The 16,493-nt window shown below is 40.6% G+C and overlaps 1 protein-coding gene across 7 annotated transcripts in view; it reads left to right on the top strand.

Annotated features, from left to right (window-relative positions):
- THSD7A (thrombospondin type 1 domain containing 7A) overlaps positions 1–16,493 on the top strand; it is a 342,001-nt gene that overhangs the window by 247,991 nt on the left and 77,517 nt on the right. For all 7 annotated transcript variants that reach the window (XM_081970895.1, XM_081970893.1, XM_081970890.1 and 4 more), the window contains 4 exons: positions 9,821–10,055; positions 11,284–11,399; positions 14,206–14,341; positions 15,273–15,376. In XM_081970895.1, coding sequence (XP_081827021.1) covers positions 9,821–10,055; positions 11,284–11,399; positions 14,206–14,341; positions 15,273–15,376 — 591 coding nt within the window. The remainder of the gene's footprint in view (positions 1–9,820; positions 10,056–11,283; positions 11,400–14,205; positions 14,342–15,272; positions 15,377–16,493) is intronic.

The raw sequence follows: 16,493 nt of genomic DNA on the forward strand, positions 1-16,493 counted from the left end.
TGACTCTGAGGAGTTATCGCCCCGCATGCAGGAGCTAATGGCCCGCGCCATTGCCAAGGGCATCACGGAGGCCATGAAATTTAAAAGCCCTACCGCAGCGGCCCCTAGGGGTCCCAAGCCCGATCAGGCAGCTCCGCCCCCAAGCAAGCGTGCTCGCCATCCTTCCCTGGAATCCTCGGTGGTCAGCGAGGCCTCTGCCATTGAGGACCCTGACCCGGAGGTGCTAGGCCTCTCGGACGACGAGGACCTTCCCCCCGAAGCGCCCGCCTTTGCGGGTCTCTTCAAGCCCAGCCTTTTTAAATCGGTCCTTCACAAGGTCAAGGCTGCCACCAGGGTGGGGATCAAGCCCAAGCCGACCGCGCCGGCGGATGATGCCCCTCCGGCTAATCCCAATGCGGTCATGTTTGATGTGCCAGCGCCCCAGCAAGAGCTGGTTCCGGTCCCGGGGCTGTTCCTCGACTTAATCCAGCGCCAGTGGGCTCAGCCAGCCACGCAATCCTCTCCCAGTGGGGTAGATAGGAAGCTTTATACTATGGAGCCAGTGTTGGAGGACCTTCTGGCCCTTCCCACTGTCGACCCGCCCATCGCTGCGCTCACTTCCAACTCCTCGCTACCGGCCGACCTCCTGGAAGGCCTTAAGGCGGAGGACAAGAAGGCGGAAAAGGCGTGCCACAAGACCCATCTGGCGGCTGCCTGGGCCATCAGGGCCTCTTCTTCCGCTTCCTTTTTTAATAGGGCTTCTGTGATCTGGCTGCGCGAGCTCCTAAACAAGCTCCCGGCGGGAGACATCCGTCTCCACCAGGACGTGTCAAAAATAATCGCGGCCTCCCAGTATGCCGCTGACGCGTCCCTCAATGCCACCAAATTTGCCTCCAGGGCCCTCGGTTCTAACATAACTTCCCGTCGACTGATCTGGCTCCGACATTGGCAAGCGGACCAGAAAAACAAATGGAAACTGGCTTCCGCCCCCTTTAAGGGGTCCAAATTGTTTGGCGAGTCCCTGGATCCTCTCCTCATTGAGTCCAAGGACAAGAGGAAGATCCTACCTTCTCTAAACAAAAAGCAGGAACGTAAGGCCGCTCCCTACTCTAGGAGGCAGTCCTTTCGTGCCTCCGAGCCTTCCACCTCTGCCTCTTCCTTCTCTCCCTCTAATAGGTCCTTCGGCCAGCAGGGCGACAGGTCCCAAGACAGAGCGCCCTTTCGGGACAGAGGCAGGCAGCAGTTCGGCTTCCGCAAGTATAACCGCGGTGGGGCCTCCAACAGGCCGTTCCGTAAGTCAAAGTGACTGCCAGGGCTTGGCGCCCATCGGGGGTCGCCTCCAGCTGTTCGCCTCCCATTGGGCCCAGAACACCGAGGATGCTTGGGTTCTGCAGACAGTCAGGGAAGGCCTCTCCCTGGAATTCCTGTCCCTTCCCCCTCGGACCTTCATCCGGTGCCCTGTCCCGTCCTGCCCCCAAAAGAGGCAGCGTATGGACCAGGAAGTCCGTCATCTCCTGGACATCAGGGCCGTGGAACCAGTTCCCCAAGGCGAAGAGGGGAAGGGGTTTTACTCCATCCTCTTCCTGGTACCAAAGAACTCGGGGGGGTGGAGAGCCATCTTGGACCTCAAGAACCTCAACAGGCATATCGCCTACCGGAGGTTCAAGATGCAGTCTCTGCAGTCCATTCTGGCGGGGATTCGACAGGGAGATCTTCTCACATCTATAGATCTCAAAGAGGCATACCTCCACATCCCCATCCGTCCTCAGCACAGGAAGTTCCTGCGCTTCTATTATGCGGGTCGCCACTTCCAGTACAAAGCTCTTCCATTCGGCCTCTCGTCCGCTCCTCGGACGTTTACCAAAGTGCTGGCGGTAGTGGCGGCTCAGCTAAGACGCAGGCCCATAAGGCTCCAGTGCTACCTGGACGACATCCTGATCCAGTCGTCGTCCAGGCAGCAGGCCCTTCGGGATCTCCAAACCACTATGAGATCCCTCAGAAATCACGGCTTCACTCTAAACATAGAGAAGAGCCATCTCACTCCAACCAACAGACTTGTAAACCTGGGGGCGGTGATAGATACCAACTTGTGCAGGGTTTTCCTTTCCCGAGACAGGTTGACCGGTCTAAGGTCCATGACCCACAAGGTGTTGAGCTTGAGGCAGGCTCCAGTGGTCCTTCTGTCGCAGCTGCTGGGAAAAATGATCTCCTGCATTTCCATCGTGCCGTGGGCCCGCCTGCATTCCAGGTCTCTTCAGTGGCTGCTGCTGCCGCACCAGAGGGCATCCAGGAGCAACTCTACCAGGCCGATTCGAGTTCCCCCGGACGTGAAGAGGTCTCTCCGCTGGTGGGTGTCTCCGGCCATCCTCAAGGGCCACCTATTCAAGGAACCCGAGAGGTTGATCATCACCACAGACGCCAGCCTCTCCGGCTGGGGAGCCCACATGGGGTCCCTGGTTGTTCAAGGCAAGTGGTCCCAAGTGGAATCCAGCTACAGCATCAACCTGCTGGAACTGAGAGCTGCTCGCCTGGCCCTGCGACATTTCAGCCGGCCCATCCATCGTCAACATGTGCTTCTGATGACGGACAATGTGGCCACCAAGGCCCACATCAACCGTCAGGGCGGCACCAGATCCAGAGCACTGATGAGAGAGGCGGAGTCCCTGGGACGCTGGGCGGAGCGCCATCTGGAATCCCTTCGCTCCGACCATATCTCCGGAGTGGACAACACACAGGCCGACTGGCTGAGCAGGACGACCATAGATCCTGCGGAGTGGAAACTGGACCCTCGCCTGTTCCACCAGATGTCCGACAGATTCGGGACTCCGGCCGTAGACCTGTTTGCGTCAAGGGACAACAAGCAGCTCGACCGCTTCTACTCCCGGTTCTTCACCCCGGGGGCGGAGGGGACAGACGCACTGCGTTGCAAGTGGCCCCGCGAGCTACTGTATGCCTTCCCTCCCCTGCCTCTCCTTCCTCAATTCATCTCCAAAGTCATCGCAGAGGGAGCAGAGGTCCTTCTCGTGGCCCCGCATTGGCCCCGCAGGTCGTGGTTTGCCGACCTTGTCCACCTGTCGGTGTCTCCTCCGTGGCGCATTCCTCCGGACCAGATCTCCCTCAGCCAGGGGGCCGTGATTCACCCAGAGCCCCAGTGGCTCCAGTTGGCCGTCTGGCACTTGAGGGGGACCAACTAAAAGACCAAGGCCTGTCGGAGGAGGTAGTGAACACCATTCAGGCGGCTAGACGCCCTTCAACCACTAGGATTTATGATGCGTCCTGGGCCGCCTTCGCCAAGTGGTGTGAGGAGCTGCTCATCGAGCCGACGACCGCGCCTGTTCCCAGAGTGCTTGACTTCCTTCAAGCGGGACTCAACAAGGGCCTGGCCCCGAACACCCTTCGACGCCAAGTGGCGGCTTTGTCTACTGTCTGGTCGGGCGACCACCTTTTGCCTCTCAGCAAAATCCCGAAGGTGCGTCTTTTCCTCAAGGGCGCTTCTAACCTTCGCCCTCCCACCGTTCATCGCTATCCTACTTGGCAGCTGTCCGTGGTCCTGCGGGCCCTCTCTGGCCCTCCATTCGAGCCTTTACGCACTACTTCTCTTCGATTCCTGACGCTGAAGACGGCCTTCTTGATTGCCATCACGTCAGCTCGCCGGATTTCGGAGCTGGCGGCTCTCTCTGTTCGCCAGGATCTGTGCGTCATCCACCCTGACAGGGTCATTTTGAGGCTGGACCCGACCTTTACCCCCAAAGTAAACTCATGGTTCCATAGAGCGCAAGACATTGTGTTGCCAAATTTTTGTCCTCATCCGTCGCATCCCAGAGAGCGATCCTGGCACAATCTTGATGTCAGGAGGGCCCTGAAGGTCTACATCGCTCGTACTGCGGAATTCAGGAAATCAGAGGCTCTTTTCCTCTCCTTCCAGCCCGGTTCCCTAGGGAAGAAGGTCACTTCCTCCACAATTGGCAGGTGGCTTCGCGCTTGCATTGCGACTGCCTATGAAAGTCAATCCAAAGCCGTTCCGCGCGGCATCACTGCACACTCCACACGAAGTGCTGCTACTTCAGCGGCCTGGGCCACCCAGGCCTCGATCCTGGACATCTGCAGGGCCGCTACGTGGTCCTCTCCTTCTCCATTTGTGCGACACTATAAACTGGACATTTTCGCCTCGGCTGAGGCGTCTTTCGGCAGGCGTGTGCTCCAGGCGGTTGTGTCAGAGACCGAATCCCGGGAGCCTTCTTCTGCCCACCCAGATGGACAATAACTTTGGTATGTCCCATTGCTTGGACTCTCCAAGCGGTGTACAGGAAAATGACCATTGGCTTACCTGAAGGGTCCTTTTCTGTACACCGCGGGAGAGTCCAACCCACCCTGGCTCTCAAGGCCGGGATTCGGGTTCCTCGTGTCAACAGTACATCATCTTGGACGCTTCGCTCCGTCCGCACGAACTGACTCCTTCAAAGAATTCTGGGGGATTGAGCACACCAGGAGGAGGTGTGGCTTAAGAAAAAATAGTTCCTCAGTCCTAAGGGCAAGCAGACTGAATTAACCCATTGCTTGGACTCTCCCGCGGTGTACAGAAAAGGACCCTTCAGGTAAGCCAATGGTCAATCTCAGTAAAAGTAGTTTTAGTCTTCCTGCAGACTAAAGCAGTACTAGTTTCTGGTCAAAATGTTACTAAAAATTCAGAAGCTTTCTCTTAGAAGAAATATGTTTGAAGCAATATAGGGATTGCTTGTTCCTGTCAGCTATTGTTTTGGAAAGTTATCTTTTCTCCTGTAATCAATATGTCCATTTCTGTTGCTTACTCTCTGTCTCTCTCTGTCTCCTTCTCTCTTCCCCCTTCCTCCCTCTATGTGAGAGAGGGTAGTAGAGAGAGAGAGCAAAGAAATAGATGTGAGAAACTGTATGTGTTTTCAAATTTCTCTTTTCCCCAAAACTATGGGACAAATCTACTAGGAGTCCAAAGGGAGGAATAGATCTACTTTTATAATTCAAAACATCTGTTACTCTCTCCACCTCTAAGCCCTTGGCATATGGCAGCCTATAAATACATTTTTAAAAGCTTTTTCAACAGGAAGGTGGAGGCTTTTCCAAGCAAAGGTACTCCAGCTCTATGATTTATGAGTCACAAATGAGCCTCAAATTGTTTCATGCTTAATTTTTCATGATGCTAAAGGCTTGAGAGCCATGTAAAGAAGTAATATTGAGCCTTAAGCTCTTAGCTTCTCTAAGGCAATAGATATTAACTATATTCCTTTGTTCACACCCAGTATGGAACATTTTAGATATCTAACGTATTGCTAAACCTGCAACAATGGCTGGGAGCCGATATTTAAGCAAGTGCCATTATTGAAATATATTCAGATAATGGGGAAAGACAAGAGATAACAGGTTTTCAGATTTGGCAAAAATTATCCCAGAATCTGGAAGATGATTAAGATGCTGTTAATGCAGATCATTTATCTCTGTGTGAAATGAAACTCATCTTAGACTGTAGCAAATTTAAGAAGCTTCTTTTACGTAGTAACACGGGGAATATCTGACTATATCAGATTATCCTCCCTGCAAGATTAGGAATGTTACTGTATTTTAGCAATTATCAGGGTGGATGTTTTTGATGACAAAGCAGTTTAGTCACATGGCATTCCTTACACCTTTCTGAATATCATACTTAAATTATGCAAGTAGATCTGGCTTTTTCATAGGTGTCATAACCAAGCTAATTATTTCCAGATCAGAGAACAAAAATTGGTGCCTGATAATCTAAATAATCAGTAAACAGTGTAACATTTCCCCCAATATGCACATCGCTACTATTTACAATAGTTCTTGAAGCACACTAGAAACCAATTATGGCATATGTAGGTCAAACTCAAGGGAGACTAGTAGATATTATTTCCTGCAAACTCTTATATTCAAATCAATAGAAGAATTGGTGTCAAAATAGCAACAGAATATAATAAGTAGAAAAATTAAGTCTGTGGCTTAATTAATTGTACAACATGTCTTCTGATGGCCATTGCCATAGCTAAATAATTATCAATCTTCTTTCTGAATCACATGATAACATGACTTTTGGTCATCTCTTTCTTATATAGGAAGGATAATGCAGGCATCTTTAACTTGGTGCCTTACAATCATGATGAAAACTCTGAAATTAAGAAAAGATAAAATGGAGAAAGAAAGAAAATTGCTTATGCTACCTCTTTCTAAGATGCAGTTAGTGTATACATGCACACACATCTAAATATCCACCTTTAGTTGCTTTATAAAAATAGAAAATAAATAATTAATCCCTCATGTATTTAAAACTCTTACTTCCTAGCACTAGTATACTATTACTAGTATTATAGGTGAACAGAAACAGAGTAGGCTGTCTTTACATTAGCATTACTTTTTTTGTAGTATACAGACTGCATGTTTTGTAAACATGTTTCTTTATTTTCATGCATGTGTCCTATTGGATTATACATATCTGAAGTCTTACAACTCAACTAATTTTTGCCTGAAAGCATTTAGTTGATTAATTCCTCTAATGAATCTATTTATGCTTTGATATGATAGTATCTCCATAGTTCCACTTAATATTCTGCACTGATGTATGGTAATGCTCATTCAGTTACTAATGAGTGTTAATGATCATTAAACTTTAATTAACAGAATATAAAACTAACTGTTTGGGGTCTCATGTATGTAACATTGAAGAAATTGTTCAGTCCCTATTGATAGACAGTGTAAGAAATTTCTCTCACACATAGACCCAGTGATTTCTGCAGTAATATTGTTTGTAACATAAAACATAGTTCTAAATAATCTAACCTGACAATAAATCCATTTGAGAACCAAGAAATGGTTATGCATAGGATTTTATTTTTGTAACTTCATCACTGCATAAGTTCAGGGGCCATATTTGTTTATAATTGAGTCTGATCAGCCATGTTTGGTGGTAGCATCTGGCCAAATTCATCTGCTCTTAAAAGAACAGCAGGATTACACCTGGTTAATTGTTGTCAGCTAAACATTAGAATAAAGAGAGAGAGAGAGAGAGAGATTAATTCTGTATATTTACATAGGAGAAGCCTTTTCCAATCAAGTGTAAAGAGTGTAAATGACAGAAGAAGCTATGCTATTTACCTCTTGTTTTGCTTTATTAAACCTTTATCCTCTTCTACTTTCTCTGAAGTTCTTACACTGTATTTGGGAAAAGAAATATGGAAATAGGATCATAGTTTAAGCATCAAGAAGGGAAGGCTACATATTAGTCTGAGACTAATAGTAGGCATATTAATCAAAATGTGCAGAGTAGGCTAGAAAGGCAAATTTTCTAAACCAGATTATTACAGTGTCCAGTGCCTCTATTCCAAGTGATGATATTTTCTTTCTCATTGAATTTCCAATATTGCAAAGGTAAACAATACAAGGTCACCAAAATACTTCATTTCTTCTGTATGCTTGGATAGGAAAATGAAAATGAAATTAACCCTACAAAAAATAACTCTTATCAATTAATATGGTCAATGGAGAGAGAGGTTGTAATTTTCCATTAATATTTTATTTGTTAGTGATATTCATTTGAAGACACAATGGTAGCCAATGAAAATAGTCTCTTAATGCTAATTTGATTTTTACTATTGTCAATCTATTTATCTAAAGGATTTTTAGATTAAACATCCACAATCTCTTATATCAATTTAAATTAAGTTATTACGTATTGTATCTAAGAATTCAGTATAATATGGGGCAACTATAATGACATAGGAGGGATACAGTGGCTCAGTGGCTAAAACGCTGAGCTTGTCGATCAGAAAGATCAGCAGTTTGGTGGTTCGAATCCCTAGCGCCATGTAATGGAGTGAGCTCCTGTTACTTGTCTCAGCTTCCACCAACCTAGTAGTTCGAAAGCATGTAAAAAGCAAGTAGAAAAATAGGAACCACCTTTGGTGGGAAGGTAACAGTGTTTTGTACACCTTCAGCATTTAGTCACACTGGTCACATGACTATGGATACATCTTTGGACAGTGCTGGCTCTTCAGCTTTGAAATGGATATGAGCACCACCCCTAGAGTCAGGAGTGACATATGTATGAGGGGAACCTTTACCTATAATGACATAGTTCAGATGTATCAAAAGACTCATAAACCTTGGCTCTCTTTTCTGCTTATAATTACTCATATTTTCCCATTATATTCTAACTAGGGATCTTTGGTTATAAGAATTGAAAATATTGACTGTTACCCTCTTAATTTGAATCTATGTTCAGATGCTGAACTTTCCTAGACTTATTGACCAAAGTTTCCCCGTTCAGATATAATAAAATAATGGCATGGTGGAATGTATTACCATTTATGGTGGACCTGTGAGGAGGCTAAAAAGTTTTGGAAAAAGACAAAAATTGGCTGGAGGCAATAACGGGAGTTAAAATAGAATGGAAACTGGAAATCTTCTTATTAGGAATAATGTCTGCAAAATATAAAAAAGAAATCCAGTATTTAATACTACATATAATAACGGCGGCAAGGATTGCCTATGCCCAGAAATGGAAAAACAAACTAACTCCAAGTGAAGATGAAATAATAAGAAAGGTTTTGGACTGTGCTGAAATGGACAAACTAACTAAAGAAATTCAGGGAAAAGAAGAATCAGAATTCTACCAGATATGGGATAAATGGTATAGGTGGATGGAGGAAAGAAACAAGAATCAATGAAGGAATGTAACAAAACTTAAAAATAATAGCTATGGGTAAAATAAGAAAGTTAAAAATGGTGAAACCCAAATAAAACATAATTGAATGGGAAAAAAATAATAAAAATAAAAATAAAAAATTAGTTAATTCTAGGTGATAAATAAGTAGAACGTTGTAGCTGCTTATAGAATGTTTTCGTTTTTAAAATGTTTATTCGTTAACAGATAACACATCATGACAATAATAATGAAATAATAACTCTAACTGGTAAAAACAATTTGGATATAAACTATAATATGGGACCTGGGGAAAAGATTTACTAATTTTATTAATTTTTGTTGTTGTTTAGATTTTGTTATAAAGATGTAATCTCTCCGGGGTACTTATAAATTCTAGCAATAAATTTTTGTCTAGATTTATTATAATATAAATATATTCTAGACAAAAGCACGTCTAAACAAATATAGTTAAATGAGAATGATGGTTTATTGATGGTATAAAGATTTTTGATTTAAAATGTACAATTCAATATGAATGAAATATAAAGAATGATTGTAGTAACACACGAAATTTAATTGTAACCAATCGACATGCTTTCTGGAAGATGTAATGAAGAATGTTTTTGTGTGTGTTTTTTGTTTAATTAAAACAATAAAAAAATAATGGCATGGTGAATTAATTCTGGAACTGTTCAGTTGTGGAATATGGAGAAGACGAAATAATACAAACTGGGGCACAAGTTGAGATAATTCTACCCTTTATTCAATATCTAATGGCAAAAAGATACCATTGAAAGTTGTAGATGAATGTATAATTTTAGCCTTTGATTTTAAACAAAAGATTCTGACATAGAAAAGCATATAATCAGAGAAAAGACTGGACAAGATCCCTTTCCGTATGTTTTCTAGATGTATGGATGTATTTCATTTTGTTTTCAGAGAAAAGCATTCAGGCTGCTGAAGAGCCCATTCAGTCAAAATCTTAGCATAACAAACAGCTGAATGTTTGTCTATTTTTTTCCACCTACCTTGTTTAAAATGATGTTTTTGGGGTGAGAGAATAGGGATACTAGTTATATTTTGTATTCATTCCCCATTATAGTTACAATTTTTTTTAATTTCCCCTATTATATACTCCAACATTATTTCTTGTAGGTGGTCTTCAGTGCCCAAATAGCAGCATGCTACAGGAAACACGCAATTGCAATGATCATCCTTGTACAGTTTATCACTGGCAGACTGGACAGTGGGGGCAATGCATAGAAGATACTTCTGTGTCCGCATTCAACTCTTCTGCAGGTTGGAATGGAGAAGCCACCTGTGCTGTTGGAATGCAAACGAGGAAAGTCATCTGTGTGAGACTCAACATGGGACAAGTACCACCCAAAAAGTAAATATAATGCTAGTACCTAAATGTCTTCTAAAGTACTTGTATTTATAGATATATTAGGGCATAATTCCATGGTAGAATGGAACTCAGAACAGAATAATATTAAAAACAAGTCCACATTTGTTCATACAAATGCATTGGATTGAAACTACAGCATTTTGTTCCGGCTTATAAAACAGCTGTATCTATTTAAAGTGTTGTTTCCAAATGGATCTATTGATTACTAGGTTTCCAATAAGATAATAGCAATATATAATAGATGAAGTCTTGTGAAGGAAGAACAGAAATATGTTAGTTAATCTCTTGAACCATCATGCTCATGTCATTTAATAAGGTTTTAAAGAGGAGAAGGTGTACATAAAAGTGCAAATGAGAACCATGTTTTTACTTCTCTTAATAAAAAGAATTGGTGGGAAAAGATATAATCAATATTATTGGCTTTATCTTTAGAGTAACAGAGTTCAGTTTATATTACTTCAGTTTAATTTGACCTTGAATAGGGTTGGAAGTCTGAGAGAGAAAGAGAGATAGCTGCAGATGTAATTATAACCTTGATTTAAAGGAAAGAAAACAAATACTATGATCAGAAGATGGAATATGCAAGACGCCTTTGGATGAACAGTTGAGTAAGGGAATAATACAGAATAATATGACGAACCTACCATATGGTAATAATGTTGTTTTCAGTTGTTTTATAATCCATGTTGAATTATGATCTGGCAGTTTATTGCCTTCTGATTTAATCAGGCTAGTGTGTATTTCCCTGGAGTAAATTCCCCTTCCTATTTCTTGCACAAAACAAAATATCTTTCCAGACTTCAGATACAGCTTCCATTTATTAGCTTCCTGTTAATAAAACTTATGACTGAGATCAGCCTATGAAATTATCCTGGTATAGTTACTACTGAATTACGGTGAAAACACAAAATTGTATTCCATTGCATAACCGCAAAACTACTGAAATTCTCTTGAGTATAGAGAAAATTTTAATGATATTTTTCAGTTATTATGGTTTAATAGAGGTTTCTTCTGAATTATTAGAATGAAAAAACAAACACTAGGTACAGAAATATCAATGTGGAAAAAATGAACCAAGTGATCCATGATTCTGAAAGATAATGACATATTCTTTTTAAAAAATCCTTTTCATCTTTCCTTTTCTATTATCACTTTGACAAGTACCATATGGTTTTTACTGTACATTTAATCTTTTCATTGTTTTTTATAGGTGTCCCGAAAACCTTCGTCCTGAAACTGTTAGACCTTGTTTATTGCCCTGCAGGAAAGACTGCATTGTGACTCCTTACAGTGATTGGACACTGTGCCCTTCTTTATGTCAAGAAGGTACTGTGCTTGTGTTTTATAGATAAATAATTTGAATTCCTTCTCCAAGCTGTTAACCTCATCACAAGTCTTCAAGGTTTATGTTGTGAGATTTCAATGTGATTTAGGCAAGTATAACTTTTAGTTTTAACAGTAGCTTATTTTTCAGGGGCTGCTAATAAACTCACTAGAATTAAATGAACAGTAATTAAATATGCTGCAATTACTTCCAAAACGCATTGAAACTCTACTTTATTGGTCAATTATTTTAGCATTCTGGTGCTATAGGCTTGATTAGAAAATAACAAGTTTTTTTTTTCCCTGTTCGGGAGGAAATGTATGAAATGTAATATACCTGTATCAAGAATCTCTTTCAGCCTTTTAAAAATGGCCAGAGGAAAATAATGTGTATGATAACTTTCTGTTCCAGAACAAACCTTTCTACATCAGACCTTTGTAGGAAGATAACAAATGTCTGTCTGTCTGTCTGTCTGTCTCTGTTTTCAGTAATTTTATTTAATAGATTGATTTGTAGCCTATCCTGATTAAGACGTCACATATCTATATGTAAATTGAATCAAATCAAATGAAAAATAAATGCATTAACAAATTAAAAAATCCCTTGAACAAACAGTAAAAATAAATACTGAAAACTATAAATTGAAGCTAATGAGTTCCATCTTCTTCACAATCTTGACCACCAAAACCACTATTTGGAAGATATCTATAATTCTTAGTGATTGTCATATTTATTTCCCCCTTCTAAGATCATTATCTTTTAGTAAATAGCCTTCATCATTTCTTCTGATCTTTTTTTTTGATCCATGGATTAAAGCCTAACATTCTTATTGAGGTAGATATCTCAGTTTAGTAAATATTAATATGGTTTTAAGCAGAAATGCTTTTGAGTTGACATTGTGCTGGTATTGATTTAATTTGCTCACTTTATGGAGGGACATAATTGAAATTAAGAAAGTGACCTGATATACAATACCTTGGAATTCAGCTGCTTTGAAACTCATCGAATTTGATACTCAATGCATGCAAATTTTGTCCCAGTACTCATTGTTTGCTTGGTACTCAATACATAAGCTAGAACTTGCCTGTGTTGGCTGCCTTGTGACTCACTACATTATTCCTTATGGGAAAAAATTGTTTAGTAGTCATCATTTTTGGTACTCAACACACATTCCAGAACCTATTAATGATGAGTACTGGGGTACCACCATATCAGTATCCAATAAATTTCACCTTCAAATTCAGCAGTGCAGAGGGTTTATGCCTTTTTAATATATAAGCAATAGTAGAATAAAGAGATATTTTCCTCCATTTTTATTCTATATTTTTCGTAGAAGATCAAAGTTATAGATATTAAAATACTATTCTGAAAAAAATAAACATCATGCAGATAAAGTTTAGGAATCTTAATTGAGCACATACTAAAAGATGTTTAATGTAACTGGTTGCAATTATAATTCTGCATGCTATATGTATGCACTGTTATTGCTACAGTCAATAATATAATTCCTCATTTATGTGAGTTAATCTCCTTGTGGCATATGGTGTTTGTGTTCACCTCCTCTCTGCTTAAATCCTGTCCTTGTTGTATTGAAAAGATACCCTGTTTAGTTCACAGCCTGGGCTCCATGTTGTGTGAAATGTGTGATCAATACAGGGTTACTTTTACAGCCACTCTGGTTGCTAATTAAAGTATTTACCAACTAATAAAGGATTAGACAGATTACACTTGTAACTAAAAACAAAAGGCATTTTGAAACTCTAGGCTTTAAATAAATGCCTGAAATATTTAATATGGTAACAAAGAAGAAAAACTAGATATGTGACTCCAATGTGTTAAGTATAGAGTAATGCTCATGGTGGACAATATTTTGGTATTACTTTAATTGCAATATCAAAGCCGTTTCTTTTTAACATCAAGATTTATTTCATTTGCACCTCCATGTAAACATGACAGCAATGAGCACTTATGCTGGATGTCAGGATTGGCATCTCTATTAAACAAGATGATTTATTTATGAATTGCATTCATATCTCATCTTTCGTTCAAGAATACAAAGAAATTCATAGAAGTCTGTTCCTCCTCACCTATATTACCTTTAGTATTCCATTCTGTTAGGTAAGTATGAAAGATTGTGATAGACTCATTCAGAAAGCTTCACAATTGAATTGAGAATAAACTTGGATCTTTCTAATTCTTGATCAGCAATAAAAATGCTTTTGTCAGGCAATATAAATATCTCAGTAAGTGCCCACAGTTGATAGAAACTGCAAGATTATCTACGATCAAAGTAATATTCTGGTGTGGGTCAGGACGGTGCACAGAGGTGCAACACAGTTCGGGAAGAAAGCGCAAGAGGTAAATACAGTATTTGACTGTAAATGAGAGATATCCATGAAATACTGATTATCTTAGATGCCTAAATCAAGTGAATGATATATTAAACATAAGATATAAGCTTCCAAAGTAAGCTATCATGGGCATTATGGCTAAAATGAATATATAGAGAAAATCACTTTGAAAATAAATGTGAGAAGTTTATAAAATATTCAGGAATAAACCATTGCAGTATAATAAATTGTTTGTTTTTTTCTGTGCAATTACATCATTTATTTATAGTTTGCTTTAACCTAGTAATTAAAATATGTCTGTTTTAGTTATAGTTCTTCAAATATATTTAAAATGTATTCTAAAGGATTCAGCAACTAGTAGAGCTGTTTTATACAATGTCTTTCTAATTTCTCAAATTTTAGTGCAGTGGTCCAATAAAAAGAGAAGCAAAATGGATGTTCGTATGTTTGTTCATAGGGTCAGTTGTTACTGTGACAAAACAATCTCGACATCGAGTCATCTTGCAGCTCCCTGCAAATGGGGGTCGTGACTGCCCAGAGACCTTATATGAAGAAAAAGACTGTGATCCTCCTCCTGTCTGCGTGTTTTATAGGTGACATTTTATTTTTTAACTAAAACTCCTTTAGTCCTCTGTCACTCTAGAACACAGAAGAATCACCTTTTGGGGAGGCCAAGAATCATGCTTAAATGTTTTGGATATGACCCATTTTACATGCATGGAAGGAAATGGAAGGTTTTTTTGATAGCAGTTTGCCATTTTCCTTTATTTATGAAACTATACAAAGCCGGTCATATATGTAAATATATTCAAAACTGGAAAAAGGTTTAGTTTCAGAAAGCTAATTAAAGTTTTAGATGATGTGGGCTTGAATGGTAGATGATCAGACAAACCTGGAGTTATAGATTAGACTGAAAAGTTCTATATGCAAGTAACCGTCTAGTTCAGTTGTGTCAAACTGGCATCCCTCAGCCCGGATGCTTCTCGTGCAGGCCACACCCACCCAGGCTCCATGAAGGGGAAAAACATTGTGAAACATCATGTGACAGCAACATGACAGCCCAAGTTTGATACCTTTGATCTAGTCGCTGGCTACAAAAATGGCCATTCAGTCACTTTTTTAAAAGATATGAAGATATTCAGGGTAAAGATAACAGATTTAACTTTAATTTCAGTGTAAGTAAACAGCAAAATGGAGTTAAATGGAAAGTCACATAATTATTTTTCTGTTTATATTTAAAAGTCTTTAGAATATCTTGCAAGTAATGAAACTGTGATAGGTGCACGTACGTAGTTTTGTTGCTGAAAAAATAATAGATTGCTATTGCTTTCTTCTGACTGATGATGGTTATTTTTTAAAAAAATTTCTTTGCTATCCAACTATTCATCAGGTATAATCCTATTTTTCAGCGCTAGCAAGGATCAGCTTGAGGTTGCCATTTTGTTAGACTTATTGAAAGTAAGCACAACAATTAGTGTGACCTGTGTTCACATAGACATTTTGGGTTGTTGTTGTTTTCTGCAGATGGAAGACACACAAATGGCGCCGGTGCCAACTTGTACCATGGTATGTTCGGCAAGACAGCCCAGGTGCCCAAGAGACATGTGGCCCAGGTCTACAAGCAAGAGGTTAGAAAAACTAGAAGTTATTCATAATATTCATCATATGGAGCTCACTGTTGTATTTACACTTTCATGAAGATTTTTCCCTCTTCAGCTACTCATGTTCTGTTGAATCTGTGCTTTCATTTTGAAGTGCCCTGTTATTCAATATATATAGCTCCAAGGACAGAACATTGTTAGCATCATGATTAGGGGACTGGAGGCTAAAAAATAAAAAGAACGGTTGCTTGAACTGGGTATATCTAGTCTGATGAAATGAAGGACTGGGGTGACATGATAGCAGTGTTCCAATATCTCAGGGGCTGCCACAAAGAAGAGGGAGTCAAGCTATTCTCCAAAGCACCTGAGGGTAGAACAAGAAGCAATGGGTGGAAACTGATCAAGGAGAGAAGCAACTTAGAACTAAGGATAAATTTCCTGACAGAACAGTTGATCAGTGGAACAATTACCACCAGAAGTTGTGAAAGCAATAAAGACATAGAGAGCACTCTGTTCATTGCTGAGGAGCACTAGATTATGCTGTTACTGCTGCTGTTGCTGTTGTAGTTTCCATTTTCACTTTCCCAGAATCCCACCAGACCAGGTAGCACATCATTTTCAGGACAAGAGATGAGTGGCCTTTAACTAACACACTAGGGCTGCACTCCAGATAGTAAGCCAAGACAAAACTGGGGCCAGGATGGCAACTCAATTTGATTTGATTTAATTTGCATTTTAATTAAAACAAATTACATTAATTAAACACAGCTAACATGATTGCTCCACAGGGGTTTTAGTAATTTCCCCCTTCTTTCACATTCAAAGCTGGAGTTTTGTGACAACTTTTAGGGGATCTTCAGGGTTCCGTGGCTATGTAGCCCCTAAATAGCTCGACATTGCACTCTTCTGCTCTAAGCTGTATGTAAAGGCATCCAATCACTAGATCCTGGGCTTTTCTTTTGGGGTGGGGAGTTGCCTGTCATTAAATTAATAAATGAATAATAAAGCAGCAACAGAAAGATGATGGCTTCAGTCTTGGTTTTTGCCCTCTGTGCCAGATGTGGATACCGAGTTTAGCTGCATCAGAAGGGAATGGTTCAAATATGCATATGCTTGACAATTAATCTTTCTCATTTAGCTTGGG

Source organism: Natrix helvetica (assembly GCF_964273705.1).
Source record: "Natrix helvetica genome assembly, chromosome: Z".
NCBI lineage: Eukaryota > Metazoa > Chordata > Lepidosauria > Squamata > Natricidae > Natrix > Natrix helvetica.